At 42.1% G+C, this 15833-nt stretch overlaps 1 protein-coding gene across 1 annotated transcript; it reads right to left on the minus strand.

Annotated features, from left to right (window-relative positions):
* Nucleotides 1-3088: 3088 nt before the first annotated feature.
* LOC148138342 (putative G protein-coupled receptor 139) lies at nt 3089-12646 on the minus strand. The gene is made up of 5 exons (XM_087981638.1): nt 12580-12646; nt 10175-11036; nt 6883-6975; nt 3861-3939; nt 3089-3241 (listed from the first exon to the last, which is right to left on the minus strand). The coding sequence occupies exons 1-5, from the start codon at nt 12644-12646 to the stop codon at nt 3089-3091; spliced, it is 1254 nt and encodes a 417-aa protein (XP_087837764.1).
* Nucleotides 12647-15833: the final 3187 nt, after the last annotated feature.

Consider the following 15833-nt stretch of genomic DNA (forward strand, 5'->3'; position numbering starts at 1 on the left):
AAAAAGGAGCAGTTTTTTCAGACACAATTTTTTTCGTTATCCATCTTGGGTTACCAAGAATCCTTTCAGCCTAGGGCCTGAGCTGACTCATCACAACCAATGTATTGAAAACGTGCAAAAATAAAGGGGTACTTGGTGATGGCTTTCTGGCCTCTGTGCAAAAACAAAACCCTGGAGATTGTATTCGCAGACAGCCTGCCCTTTTTCCACATTTATGCTCAACTACCGGTGTCCTTGAAGATTGCACATGCCACGTTCTCTTGATGCCTGCAGGGAAAAATGACCACCACCGGGGTGGGGGTGTGGTTGTGGTGGAATGCTCGATTGTCCTCTCCAACTCCATCCTGACCTTCCGTTTTCACAATTTTTTTTTCTCAATTTGGCTTTACACTTCCAGGACTTTGCTTTTTAATGTTTCACCCCCCCCCCCGCCCCCCAACCCAAATGGATTTTTATTTTCTGTGTTGGAAATACACAATAATAGTCTTGATCAATGCTGACTGATGTACTGAGTCAATGGAAAAACAGAAACGCGGTTGCACGGGCGAAGCGGGGTAATGTAAATGCTACAGCTTTAAGGTAGCAGTTTAGGTTGTAAATTTAAAAAAAAAAGAAAAGAGAAAGTAAAAAAAAAGACAGGAGATTCTCCTTCCTCGAGGTTCTGACATTGAACCAGCTAGTCAGAGCCCATGTAGTATTCACGTGTAAATGAAAGGAAACAAGGCACCAGAATACTGTTCTCTGTGCAGCTATTTCAGGGTTAAAAATGTATTGCGTTTTAGAATTGATTAGAAATCTGATCTGGAATGAAAGAGAACGGTCACTTGTGTATTGACAGACTGAGTGTGCCAGTTGCCACAAGGAGGAACCAAAATCCACAACTATTTTAATTGGTTTGATGAGTACAAATTGTCAGGTCAGCTTATTTCCTTTGTGCAATGATGCAGGCTTTGCAGCTTCTTCAGAATTTATTGCCCGTCCCCAGTTGCCTCTTGAGAAATTGATAGTGAGCTGCCTTCTTGGGTGACCCACAATGCCATTTGGGATGGAATTCTATGATTTTCCCCCATCAACACTGAAGGGACAGCGATAGGTTTCAACTCTGGATGCTGGGTGACTTGCAGGAGAAGTCGCACGGATTGATCTTCCCATTTATCTGCTGGTCTTGCCCTTTGAGACGGAAGTGGTCGTGGACTTGGAAGGTAGCATGCAACGGTCTTTGGTGAATTTCTGCAGTGCATCTTGTAGATTGTACACACTGCTCCTATTTCATGTTGGTGACAAATGGAGGGGATGTTTGTGGGTGTGAAGCCATTCAAGCGGGAGCTACTTCGACCTACAGGGCATCAAGCTTCTTGAGTGCTTGGAGCTGTGCCCATGTAGGCAATTTGATTAAGTGGCGTCAATTTCAGAGTGAGAAAAGGGGGAATTCCTTCCCTCAGAGGGTTACCACTCTTCGGATCTCCTTGTCGCATCTCGTTTTAGGGAGCAGAACACCCTATGTAAATTTAAGGCGAAAAGAGACAGATTTTTCATCAGTCATAGAGTCAAGCGCTGTGCGGAAAGTGCAGGAAAATGGATGTGAGGAATGCGGACTAAGCATCATCGTATTGAATGGTGGAGTTGGCTTGAGGACGAACAGCCTCCTCCTGTTATTATTGATGAACAGCTTATGGTTTTATAGACCGTTTACACAATGTTCCACTCAGCCAGCAAATGTCACGCATCCTTTGTTAGAGAGGAACGATTTAACACAGTCACTTGATATTCAGTTTCATTTCAATCATTAAATGGTATTTTTCATAGCTGGTGGGGAGTCTGTCGCTATGTGTACCATGTGCGTATCCACTGTGTAATGGAGATCTTCCACTTGTGCACTTTTATTTTAACACATTTTGGCTGGGTCAGGATTCCCTTCACAGTGCGTTTCAGTGGTCAATAATTTTATTTATAATTAGTGTCAGTGCTCAATCTTTCTTTCAGTGTTGGTGCTCAGTCTCAATGTTCAGGGAGCCTTTCATGTATGATGAGGACCGTTGTGTGTAGTACTTCATGTGCCTGGAAATAAATTGGACAAAGTATTAATATAGTGTCACCATTGGAGATGGGTGATGATTTGGTTTATTTTATTGTAGTCACATGCACCTAAATACAACGAAAAGATTTGTTTGCGACCAGTAGAGGTACCGCAAAGTAAAGAAGGACAGGCTGCTCATAGGGTGCTGAGAAGAAATAAGGCCTGCAAGATTGGGTCTGCATAGGAGATGCGCAAAGCTAGATCGAACTTACTAAGATCAACATTATATGAAGTTGGAGAGATCTATTCAGCAATTTAATAATGCAAGGGAAGAAATTTTCTTTGAAATTGTTACCGCTTATATTTAAGCTTCTGTATCTTCCGCCTGATGGAAGAGATAGAAAGAGATCATTACGGAGTGTGAGGAACTTTTGATGATGTTGGCAGCCTTTCCTTAGCAACGAGAAGTGCAAATAGAGTCTCTGGCTTCCATAATTGTCTGGGCTGTACAAACAACTTTCTGTAGTTTCTTATGGTCCTGGGCAGAGAGGTGGCTATTCCAAGCATTTATGCATCTGGATAAACTGCGGCCTATGGTGCATCTGCAAAGGTTGGAGACGGTCTTTATGGCCAAGCCGAATTTCTGAAGATGCCTGCGGATGATCAGCTGTTGTTTTGCCGTCTTGACCGTAGCATCTATGTGGGAGGTAGTTGGTTATGGTCAGTCATTGGAAAGTGATGCCTTCGACCCTCTCCACCTCAGCTCCATGGATGTAGATAGGGGCTCCTTCTTCTCATATCTTCCTGAGGTAAATGACCAGTTGGTTTGTTTTACAATACTGAAAGAGATCGTTATCATTGCACCACAAACCGCAACTAGCATTGTATCACAGCTTAAAAATGCTAGGCACACCCAACGAAGAAGGTTCTGGAGAACTGACGGTCGGGTAGATTAAAAGACTGATATTAGGGTAATGGTTTGCAACAAACGGACGAGTTGGTTATAGAAAGCACAGCTCGAGATTGAACGTGAATCACGGCAATCTGTTTTGAATATTATGTATTATGGTTCTAGCTGCGATTAATATCGGTTAAATCAAATCCATGTTGAAAGCATTTTTGGAAGGTTTTCAGTTTAATCTTTGCATTTAGTTGCCTTGGTAGTTCGTCATGGAACATATTCACATGAGGCTTCCGCTGTCCTTTCAACACAAGATCATAAATCTATTCACAACGAAGTGCACAGGTAAAAATACATTCAAAATAGGAAAAGTTCTCAAATGGAGCACAAAAACAAATTCTCAGCCTTTTCGGCAGCATCGTCTTTGACAGATACTCAATCCCGTTGAAATATTATTCTAATTTCAACTCGTTAATTATAATGCAGAGCAGATTATTTCCCATTTGAGTGGCTGAGAGGTTCCTTTTCAATTCCTAGAAAATGGAAATCTTTTCATTTGATGCAGCAAGGGAAATTCCACGAGCTGTTTCAAATTGGAAATTCTGTTTTATGATTGAGGATGCATTTTCAAAGAGATGTCAGACCTGTTGAATGATTTGCATATTTTAATAATTACGGTAAATGGATATTTAATCCATTGATAAACTCCTCTCTGAATTTAGTTTGCGCTAGAGCATAAATGCAGGTGTTGGTGCAGGAATTCAGAAGCCAGAGCGTGAATCCAATTTCATGAAATACAAATATTCGATCATTAAACGCTTCATCTTCATAATTATATGTTACTTCCTGACAGTTGAAAGAGGGTATGACATGCATCATCCACAACAATATAAAATAAGCAGACAATGTGAAGAGCAAGATGATGGATTTTCTCTGGTTTACCAACTCTGGATCAGTATTGTTCTGTCTATTTCCCTGGTTCTGAAGGCGACAGCGGATCCGGTTGGCTGTGATAACATTCCTGACAGAGAGAGCATTGAGTGCCAAAATCAATACAATTGGAAGCAATGGTGTAATTATTGCATTAATCCATACAATCATTTTCCAAAATAATGATGTATAATAGTCTGGTACTGCAATACAAAACCATGGCACATTGTCAATAACAAATAAAGGTATAAATGCAAAATACCATGTAATTGACTGCAAACAGATGACCGCACTCATGGTTATTATAACCGCTGCATTTTCCTCTTAGAGTCGGCAACAAATTGCTGCAAACTGATCAAATGTGAAGGCAATCGTGAACCAAACTAAACAGTCCAGGGCTGCAAATTGCAAAACAACTCTCAAAGGGCACACAGGAGTGATGAATAAGAAATTAACTGGGAAATAAAGAATGTTAATTCGTTCAAGTAAGACATTAAGAATGACAAGAAGTATGTCTGCTGTAGACATTACCAACAAATGGTGAGTCGTGCATTTGGAGAGTCCACAATTGCCTCAATTCAGGATCACAATTCCCACGGAGTTAACTGGATGAAAAATAAAGATACACCTTTTTATGACGAGAGTCAGAACAAAAACATCAACTGAACATGTACTAAATCACAACAAATGCCTCAGATTATACTCCTCAGTCAGTTGCACCACAGATGGTGTTAACTTGCAATGGAACAATTGATGCAAGTATAGATTGAAATAATGACTTGTGTTGGAAAAAATAGACAAACAGAATAAGTAAATAAATAATCGAGGAAAAAATACCACATGGCGTGATATTTTCTAATGCAAGCATGTCAAGTTGATAGATTCAATGAAATGTTTAAAAGATTTTACACTCTTCCCAAACTGGTAATGAATAAAAAATCAAAATGCTAAGAGGAACAAGTTATTTTACATTAATAAACTCAATTAGCAACACAGTACATGAGCAGTCACAACAATATAAATTTTGTGAAGGGCAATTGGCATGGTTGATTATGAGGTTTAGGTAGTTTGAATGTAGTCACATGGTTTCTTACTTATGCTGGTCACAAAACTGAAGTGGCAGTTGGTCAGGGACGCTGCAACCAGATTGGGAAACGCAGGAGCAGATGAAAATCATTATGCAACTCGGTAAATGCAGGACATTGTCAGAACACTAACACTATAATTGCAAGTTGTGATTGCAGTATGCTTCATTGGCAACACATCCAACCACTCCACCATCAACACTCAGTCGTAGCAGTGTGTCCTGCAGAAATTTACCAAAGCTTCCGAGACAGCACTTTACACGCCTATAAATAAATGCACCTAAAACGGCAAGATTTAGATTTCACCACCGGAAATGACATCACCACTGGACGTAACATCACCAACCCAAAGAAACCCTAACATATAAACAGAAAGAAGGAATCATGTACACTGCTTCGCCTGAAGTGCACTGAAGATGTTACCTAGTAGAGTGATAAAACGTCTTGAACTGAACCTCCCAGCTCAGCGATCAAAGCTACTTCCAGAACCTCAGCCTGAGCTATAAAATCTTCTCAAAACTCGCTATGTCAATTACATTGATGCCAACTGTAAGTTACAAGTGGGCTTGATCAATTACAGATGACAATTTCTTTTCCCCCAAAATGGCATTCGTATTCCAGAAGCGTTTTATGGCAATGGTTAAACGGTCACTATGAGACCAGTTGATACTGACTTCACTCCAACAGTTCTTTATCTCCAGTCCTAGCATGTTCACTTCTTAAACTTGTGACTGCATTTCTTTTCTCATGTGTCCACTTCCCTCTATATCCAGAATAGTGGCTTGCCATTAAAGAGAGAGAGAGATGGGGGGAGGGAGGCTATGGTATTCTATCCTAAATTCCTTGGGCATAAGCACTTCTCAGTCCAATTCGATACAAAGAAGATGTCTAAATTTCACGTGTTCATAAAATGTGGAACTTGTCTCTGGCTTGGCTTAGTACTCCTTTTTATTTACGAAAAAATATCAATAATGTGAGTGAGTATTTCAACATGCTTTTGAACTGGTCTCTGAACTTGGACTGTGTCACAGTATAATTAATTGTGTTTGTGCAACAATTTAATTCAGTCAGCATAAGCGCAATTTGCAGGAAGATATTTCCAGAACCAGTATAATAGTTGAGATTTTTTCCTGCAATGTTCTCGTAGTTGACGAATGGAATAATTACTAACGACAAAAGCATAAACTGCAGGATACAGAGAAAAGTATACTCATGAACCTCCTTCTCGCCATTTCTGGGTTATTTTGATGCTCACCTATGCTCTGATCCTTCAGTCCCTTGTGGACATGACTAGCCACTAAAATATGTCTGATTATTAGCGCGTTGAACAACAGAATGAAAACAAAACAACTTAGTGTTTCAGGCCAACTCTCAGAGTTAAAGTCGGAGGCAGCATAGTTGCAGAGCTTTGGATTTATACCCCGTGGAATTGCGAAGGGCCCAGAATGGTTACAACATCGCAAATTCCAACTTCATGTTCAAAATTAACAACTAGATTGCAACGTCCAATTAAACCCAGTATATGGCAGAAAATATTGTATTCTGTGCTTGCAACGGATGCTGAAAATAATAGACTTATAGATTCACAGAGTGTGATCATGTATGTCATAGTCAATTATTTTCTGATTAACTGTTCTAGTTAATGTCCATAAACTCCTGCGAAGGATTTATTTTGATGGAGACGTATCGAGGGTTGCAAGCTAATAGCAATTACCGAGTAATTCTTTTTCTTGGTCAATTCCTTGGGATTATGCTACAATGGGGAATCCACAGGTTACAGCATAAATAAATATATTTCTGCAAAAACATAACATCTGCTGCATAAAACCAATAACAGTGAAGTGGTTCAGGATTGATTACATGAATAACGTAACAGAAGAAATGTGTAACAGTGATTAATCAGAGGAGGATGACCCTCCCAAGTATAGTGAAGAGCAAAAATCACATACCTCCTTCTGCTCTCCATGTCTGTGTCTCTGGGATTAGCTTCTTTATTTTCATCCTTCAGCTTCGTCCGAACTCGATTTGTCACTAAAACATGTCTGTCAGAGCATTGACCAACAGAATTAAAGCGAACGCTGGTGAAGAGGTTAAAACCGGATCAGGCCAACCTATTGCCACACACCAAGTCGTAGTAAATCAGCTTGATTTTACTTCACAGTGGAATGGCACATTGTTCATGATCACCCGAGTTTCCTATTCAAAGTAGAAGGGGATGTTTTTCAGGAAGAGTGCAGTGCAGGTTGTTGATAGAACCACAGTCGTAGTTTTGTCAGTGTAACAATTTGTTCTCAGCTTCTGACAAATGGTCACAAATCGGTCAAAGGAGGAGAAAGTGAGGACAGCAGATGCTGGAGAGCCAGAGTGGAAAAGGGTGGCGCTGGAAAAGCACAGCAGGTCAGGCAGTGTCCCAGGGCCAGGAGAGTCGAATTTCGACTACAACCACTGCATCAGGAATGTGGAGGGAAAAGTGGAATGAGAGATTAGATGAGATTCCCTACAGTGTGGAAACAGGCCTTTCGACCCAACAAGTCCACACCGACCCTCCGAAGAGCAACCCACCCAGACCCATTCCCCTATATTTACCCCTGACTAATGCACCTAATACTATGAGCAATTTAGCATGGCCAATTCACCTGACCTGCACATCTTTGGATTGTAGGAGGAAACCGGAGCTCCCGGAGGAAACCCACGCAGACACGGAGAGAATGTGCAAACTCCACACGGGCAGTCGCCCGAGGCTGGAATTGAACCTGGGACCCTTGTGCTGTGAGGCAGCAATGCTAACCACTGAGCCGCCGTGCCGCCCAAATGGAAGTAAATGGAGGAGGCGGGGCTAGGGATAGGGTCGGTGGCAAGATTGGTGGATGCAGGTGCGGGGTAATTGTGAGAGATTGCTGGGGAAACTGGAGCAGATAGAACAGGTCAAGAGAGCAGTGCTGACTCAAAGACAGTTTAGCTGGGCGTTGCCATCAGCGTTAGTTCCTAAACTAGATGGATCAACTTGGCATTGCATATATTATAGAAAGAGCAATCTGTCTCGGTTTACGTAGTCAGAAGTCTTCATTTATCAGGCTACTGTTGTCTTATTCCTTTTGATTGAATATGGATGAGAGGCTGGGGCGTCCTTAAAATTAAACACGAAAGGAATATCTGCGTTTGTTACTGCAAATAAACGGCGCCAATGTTGGGTTTAAACTATCTCCACTGATTATCAAACACTCATGATTCAAGGTGTAGCTGAGATATGGACCAATGCAATGCATTTAGATTAGTTCATATAACGCATTAGTTATTTGATTTTTTACTGGGTATTCAACTACAGTAAACATCACTCCCACCTGTCATCCAGCGATATCATTACCGAGTATAAACTGTATTTACTGGAAAGTCTCAATAGGTTGGGTCTGTTTTTCCTGGAGCATTGGAGGAGAGGGGTGACCTTATAGAAGTTTATAAAAATCAAGAGATGCATGTTTAGGATGAACAAATAACATCTTTGCTTTAGGTTTTGGCAGTCCAGAATTAGAGGTCTTCGGGTTAAGGTGAGAGCGGAAAGATTTAAACGGGATTTAAACTTTTTCACCCAATGGGTGATATGTGTGTGGAATAAGTTGCCAGAGGAAGTGGTGGAGTCTGGTACAATTGCAACATTTAAATCTGGATGGGTATATGAATAGGAAGGGTTTAGAGGGATATTTGCCATATTCTGGCAAATGGGACTAGATTAAATTAAGATATCTGCTCAGCATGGATAAGTTGGTGCGAAGGGTCTGCTTTCGTGGTGTAAAACTCTACCACTCTGTGCAATGCTGATGGAAGATGTCGTAAATCCAGTGAAGACAAAACTTCCAGACTTGTGACAATTTCTGACTGGATAGTACAACATTTCAACATGAAGGTATTGACGGGAACAGAGTTTGCTATGAATATCTAAGAGTTTGTGAGTAACGTTTCAGTCCACATCAGAGGGAGACCTATTTGTGCTTGTGTGTGTGTGTGTGTGTATACACGTGTTTGTGGATGATGCTGTCAGTTTGGATGGTGCAGTGAGATTATGAACTCCCTCTCCGCGTCACTGACTGAATCCTTGAGGATTTTCACCTTGCATCACTCCCAACTGCACTAGCGAGGGGAGGCCATCAGAGGGTAGTCTTGTATCATTTTCAAAACATGAGAGGTTGGTTGCATCATTAGGACTCTGCACACATTGACAGGAAATGCCTGATGAGAATGCATTAGAGTAGCAGCCCATTGGATTGGGAAGATTGATGCTGACAAATAGCAAGCCCAGCCATTTGTTAAGATTGGTCTTGTAATCACATGATCCAATTTTTCACGTCGAAGATGCTCATAGTAGCTGTTTGTGACATAAGTCTACACTCTGTTGAATTGTTACTGAGCAGTGAGACCAGATATTTAATCGTCAAACATTTTCTGATGAACGTTTCTATTTAATTTCATCAAAACCCACCAAAGCATCTGATTTGTTGGAGACTTACAGAGGGTTCCAGGCTGACAGCCTTTATCCAGGAGTAAATTCCACTTCCCCAGACAATTCCTTTGGAATGTGCTAAAATGAGGAATTCGCAGGTCCCCAGTTCAACACTGACCCTGCACTGGTCCTGAGTACTCTATGTGAGGAGTGTGATAGAATATCCCCCATTTTCCCTTGTTGGGTCAAATCCAATAACACTCAAGAAGCTCGGCACCATCCAGGACAAAGCAGACCCCTCTTGATTGATACCACAGCCACTAACATCCCGTCCCTCTTCCAAGGATGCTCTGTAACAGCAGAATATACCATCTTCGTGGAATACTGTAAAACGTCACCAAAGACCCTGAGACATTACCTTGCGAGCCCACACCAATTCGATCTAGAAGGACAAGGGCAACAGATACAAGGGAACATCACTGCCTGCAACTTCCCCTGCAAATCTCTCACCATGCTGCCGTTTCTTCACTGTCGTTGGGTCAAGATTCAAAAATTCCCTCCCGCAGGGCGAGGAGAATCTATTTACAGCACATGGATTGCAGCAGTTCAAGATGACAGCTGACAACTCCTTCATAGTGGCGTTATGTAGGCATGGGTATTGAATTTTGAGCAAAGCGGTGACGCACACATCCCGCAAGTGAGAATTAAAAATGATATGTATCGTGTGGAAACCATAGATATCTACTGTGATCTTCACAAATGACTTTTATTTATTGAAAGCGCAAGAAAGTTTTTCAAACAGGTACTTTACTGCATTACATATCTCCGCTCTAAATCTAGACAACGTTGCTGCATAAATGAACGTGTTTGTGCAACAACTTAGGTTCTGCAGCATAAAACCAACAATACTGAAGTGGTACAGAAAAGGTGCGTAATCATCAGGGTGGATTTTTTGGATGGCATAATATAAGAAATCTATGACAACGATTAACCACAGGAGGATGAAGCTTCCAGAAATGGTGAAGAGCAAAATTACAGACTTCTTTCTGCTCTCCATCTCTGGGTCTCTGTGATTCTCACCTATACTCTCACCCTTCAGCCTCTTCCGGACTCGACTGGTCACTAAAATATGCCTGACTGTCAGAGCATTGAACAAAAGAATCAAAGCAAATGGCAGTAAAGGGGTTAAAACCATATCAAGCCAATCTAATGCCACCCACCAAGTCTCAGTGAAGTAGCTTGATTTTGTATAACAGTAGAATGGCACATTGTTGATTATCATCATAGGTTCATATTCAAAGTAGAAAGGGATGTTTTTCAGACAGAGCAGGATGCAGGTTGTTGCTAAGACCACAGTAGCCGTTTTCTCAGTGCAATATTTTGTTCTCAGCTTCTGACAACAAATCGTCACAAATCGGTCAAACGAGAAAGTGACCGTGAACCAGACAGAACAGTCTCTTGCTGCACGTATCAGGGCCCCAATAACACTGCAAACAGGAGTGATGGACAGGAAAGACTGAGGATAATAATAAAAGCGAAAACTCGTCAGCAGAATATCAGTGATAATGACCATCAGATCGGCAGCTGCCATGACCACCAGATAGCGAGTTGTGCAAGGGGAAACATCACACTTTCCCCGGGAAAAGATGACAATTGCCAGCAAATTAACTGTGGAAGACAAATACCAAATGACGTGGTGAATTACTGATCAGAAACCCCCTGCCTTTTCCAGACAGTTACAATAAGATTTTACCACAAAAATCAGCACACCCTGTGAGTGGAAGTTGGAGGGATTGAGTGAAATTCATTGAGTGAGGGGCCATGAGTTCAGTCTTCGTCCAAACTCCACAATCTCTAGACTGAGTGTGCAATTTTAAGAATCTGAGACACACCTGAGTGCCCAATGACTCTAAAGATTGTGGAGTGTGGACAAAGACTGAACTCACCAGCCCTCCGTAGAAAGCAGAGGGAAGGTTTTGATTATGTTCACTTGTAAAATAACTGCGTGAATATCTGTAATAGATTCTTAAAGGTCTCAGCTCCAATTTTGGCCAAAACAGAACCTGATGAAAAAACCCGGTTCCCAAATAAATCATAGCACTGGCGATTAGACTGTCAATAAACCATATTCTCCTTTTCCCCTTGGATCAGGTCATCCCCGGTTCGTAGCATTGGACCAAATCCTGATCAGAGCCTCAACAGAAGGGGAAACCAATGATCAGTCAATATTGCTCCAAGTGTCTTGTGCAAGTGCAGCATATCAGAGCATACAGAGCTCCTTTAGTGACAACGTAAAAGTGTCAGACTGTGATGTTTAGACTGGAATTCCACACATCTGCACATGAAAAATGTCTCGAGGAACAGAGATTAGGAGGACATTCTGTCAAGATTTGAATCTCCTGACCAGACGGGCTGAGGAGAAGAGAATTTCCAGAAGGGAGGGTAATTATATGAGGCTTTACGAATCAAAACAGACTGCATATTCACAATACTCAGACGCTTCAAACCGAAGTTGATCAAAATTAACATTTCAGGTTCATTCTGAGGAAGAGTCCCCAGCCCTGAAACGTTAACTTTAATTTCTCTTCACAGATGCTGCCAGACCTGCTGAGCTTTTCCAGCAACTTCTGTTTATTTTTTCATGCGGCATATACTTCAACTCCTTTGTTATAACAAAAAACTAATCTGTCTTTGATTTAAAATTCAGGATCTCCATTGCGGTTTCTGGAACAGAGTTTCAAACTTTCCCGACCTTTGTGCGTCATAGTGCTGACAAACATCTCTCCTGAACACTCTGGCCCTAATTCTCAGACTGTGCTTCCTCACTCTAGATTCCCCAAAGTCCTCATCTGAATAACAAAAGCAGAAATTACTCAGCATGCCAGGAACATCGGTGGAGAGAAAGCAGAGTTTAATGTAACATTTCCAGAGACCCTTCTGCAGAAGTAATTTGCATGATCACTCCTCATACCTTCAAACCGCATGAAACCAGAACAGATGGCAGAACACAGAGATCAGAAAATGCAGCAGCAGCAGCAGTGAAGTTGGGAGTCTCTATCAGCAGAGAATTGTACCAAGAATGCTGCTCAGTGAATTGCTGGTGAATTATCCAGATTCTGAATAATGCTGACCAGCTAGTGAGCTTGTGACATGACAGCAAAGAGCGTATCAGCAGCAGATTAATACAAGTTCACTTATCATAATGCCATACCAGGGATCCCGATAAATGCAAGGATGGTGTAAAACACTATTTCCAAAAGTTCAATCGTTAGATTCATTTCTCTGCGAGGTGATTTGTCCCTTCAGGCAGCTGACAAGCTCCGTTTTTAAAATCCTGAGCTGATACAGTCCCAGGGACGCTGCCTTATATTGAGTCGAAGCTCCTTGGGGAGATCGAGGTGAGAGCATTGCTCAGTTTTGTTGCTGTTTTTCACATTTCAGTCAGTGGACAAACTAATTGCAATGATGAGTTTAATCCTAATTATGAAGACCTGATGCTGCTTAGAACATTGTCATGAAATAACTAAAACAGAATCTGGAATCTGGCAGCAATAACGCTGTCCACACAAATATCAAGAGCTCCATCCCAAGATTATGAATTATTTCAATCGATTCTGCAGCGGGACAGCTTATTCCAAGCGTGAATATATGTCTCAGAGCTGTTCTTCTGCACTCTATGGTAGGGGCTGCTCCCTATAAACAAAAACATTTCACTGGCTGATTAAAATATGATTCATTTCACACACTGAATGCGGTTAATAATCACACAACAGCTAATAGTCCAACAGGTTTATTCGGAAGCATTACCTTTCAGAGTGCTGCTCTTTCATCAACTACTTGATAAAGGAGCAGTGCTCTGAAAGCTAGTGCTTCCAAGTAAACCCATTGAATATCACCTGGTGTTGTGTGATTTTGAACTTTGCCCACTCCAGTCGAAAACCACCTCGTCCACCTCAGTGAATGAATGCATTGCTGCTGAGGTCAACAGTTCTTCCCCATCCCCCATTGCTAGGATCTATAGTCACATGAAAAAACAAGTGAGGTGAATATACTGCCGTATCTGAGAGCACGGGACTCAGTGAACAAGAAGGACTTCCAACATTATAGACATGACTGACTTCACTGTACATCCAAATACGTTCCGGACTTCTCTTTCCCTGTCACTCTTTGTTCAGATACAACACTGAAATCACTCTGATTTTCACTGCCCACCCAGATTCATCACTGATCTCAGTCTTGCTATCATTCTCCATCCAAGTAAATCACTCACCTCACTCCTATTGTCACAATCCAACTAGATGCTTCACTGGACAAAAGTCAGTACTGCAGATGCTGGAAATCAGTGTCTAGGTTAGAGTGGTGCTGGAAAAGCGCAGCAGGTCGGGCAGCATCCGAGGAGCAAGATGAAGGACGTTTGCCCAAAGCGTCGATTTTCCTACTCCTCGGATGCTGCCTGACCTGCTGTGCTTTTCCAGCACCACTCTAATCTAGATGCTTCCCTGACCTCACTCTTGTTGCCATTGGCCATCCGGATCCATTACTGATTTTAGAATAAATCCTTCAGGAAATGATGAGATATTAACTTTCACCTTTAATTATATATTAAGACATTAATCATGATCAAAAGAGAAGAATAAAATGAGGTCCATAAGGAGAGAGCACTGTAACATGCTCATAGAACACAAGGATATGGCAGAGATAAAAAATGGATATATTTAATTTGTCTTAACTAAAGTTATGTTGAATATTTGACCATGTTTGTGTGTGTCACAGTGTGACCACGTACATTCAGGAGACAATGTGTACATGCATGTGTGTGTCCATGTGTTTGAGATCATATATGTGTTTGTATGAGTGGCTGTGTGTGTGTACATGTGTGACTATGAGTGTGTGAACCTGCATGCACATGTGTAAGCGCAAACGTGTGAGACTGCATGTGTTTATGAGACCACACGTGTGAGTGAGCGCATATGTGACCATATGTGTGTGTGTGTGTGTGTGTGTGCGCATATGCGCACATATGTGTGTCTGCGTGTATGCGTGTGTGAGAAAAGAGCGCACGCAGTTGTGAGTGTCCATTTGTGTGACTGTGCAATCTCAATTATATGTGACTGCTCTGTCTGTGCATCTGAATGCTCGTGCGTGTCTCTGACAATGACTGCGTGTGAGTGACTGTGTGTATGCCTGATCGCATGTGTGTGACTGTATGTGAGTGACCATATATGTGCGAGTGACCACATGTATGTGTGACTGTGTGACCGTGTGCGTGTGTGAGTGACTATGTATGTGACATCGTGTCTGTATCTGTGACTGCATGTTGCTGTAAGACTGTGTGCTCGTGTGCATGTGTGTGTGAATGTGTATGTGTGTTTGTGTGAGCGTGTCTGTGTGTGAGAGAGTAACTATGTGGATGACTATGTGATTATGTGTTGTGTGAGAGATCACATGCATGCAACTACTTGTGAGTGATTGTGATTGCGAATGATTGTTGGAGCGGATATGACCACGTGCATGTCACTGTATGTTTGTATGAGATTTCCTGTGTGTGTGTGTGTGTGTGTGTGTGTGAGATTGTGCTTGTGTAAGTTACTGTATGTGATCACAGATGTGTGAGTGACTGCGTGTGGGACCACACGTGTGTGGGTTCTCAAGTGTGTGAGAGAACACGTGTGTGTGAGATCAATTGTGTGTGTTAGACCATGTATAAGCGATCGTGTGTGTGTGAGAGAGACCATGCATTTGTGTGACTGTGCATGTGCAGGCCACTGTGTGACCATGTGTATGTGTGTGAACGTGCGTGTGTGTGTGTTTGTGAGAAACCATGAGCGTTTGAGTGACTGCGTTTGTGGATAACCATGTGTTTGCATGTGATAGCGTGTGTGTGTCACTGCATTTGGGTGTGTGAGACCACATTTGTGTGCGAGTCTGTGTATGTCTGTGTGTGTATGTGTGTGTGAGAGAGAGACCATGTGTGTTGGGGTGAGTGACTGAATTTGTGTGTGATTGTGTGTGTGATTGACCACGTGTGTGACATACCATATGCACGCGAGACTGCATGTAAGTGTGTGTGTGACCATGCGTATGTTGATGCATGTGTGTGACTGCGTGTGTGGATGTGAGATTGCATGTGTGGGTGACCACCAGTGTTTGTGTGATCATATCTGTGTGTGATGATGTCACCGTGTGTGTGAATTGCTGTGTGTGCGTGTATGTGCGTGTGAGACCATGCCAGTGCGTGTGACTGCTTATATGTGTGCGTGTGTGTGTGTTTGTGTGCATGTGTGACTGACTGTGTGCATGGGACCGTGTGTCTGTGAGTGACTGTGCTTTTCTGTGTGTATGATACTGCATGTTAGAGACCGTGTATGCGTGTATGGGGCCATACATATGTGTGAGACCACAAGTGTTAGTGACCACATGTCTGTGTGATTCTGACCATGTGTGTGACAGTGTGACTGCATGGAT

This window comes from Chiloscyllium plagiosum, unplaced genomic scaffold, assembly GCF_037043375.1.
Source record: "Chiloscyllium plagiosum isolate Xiang-an unplaced genomic scaffold, Cpla_swu_hap1 HiC_scaffold_40, whole genome shotgun sequence".
NCBI lineage: Eukaryota > Metazoa > Chordata > Chondrichthyes > Orectolobiformes > Hemiscylliidae > Chiloscyllium > Chiloscyllium plagiosum.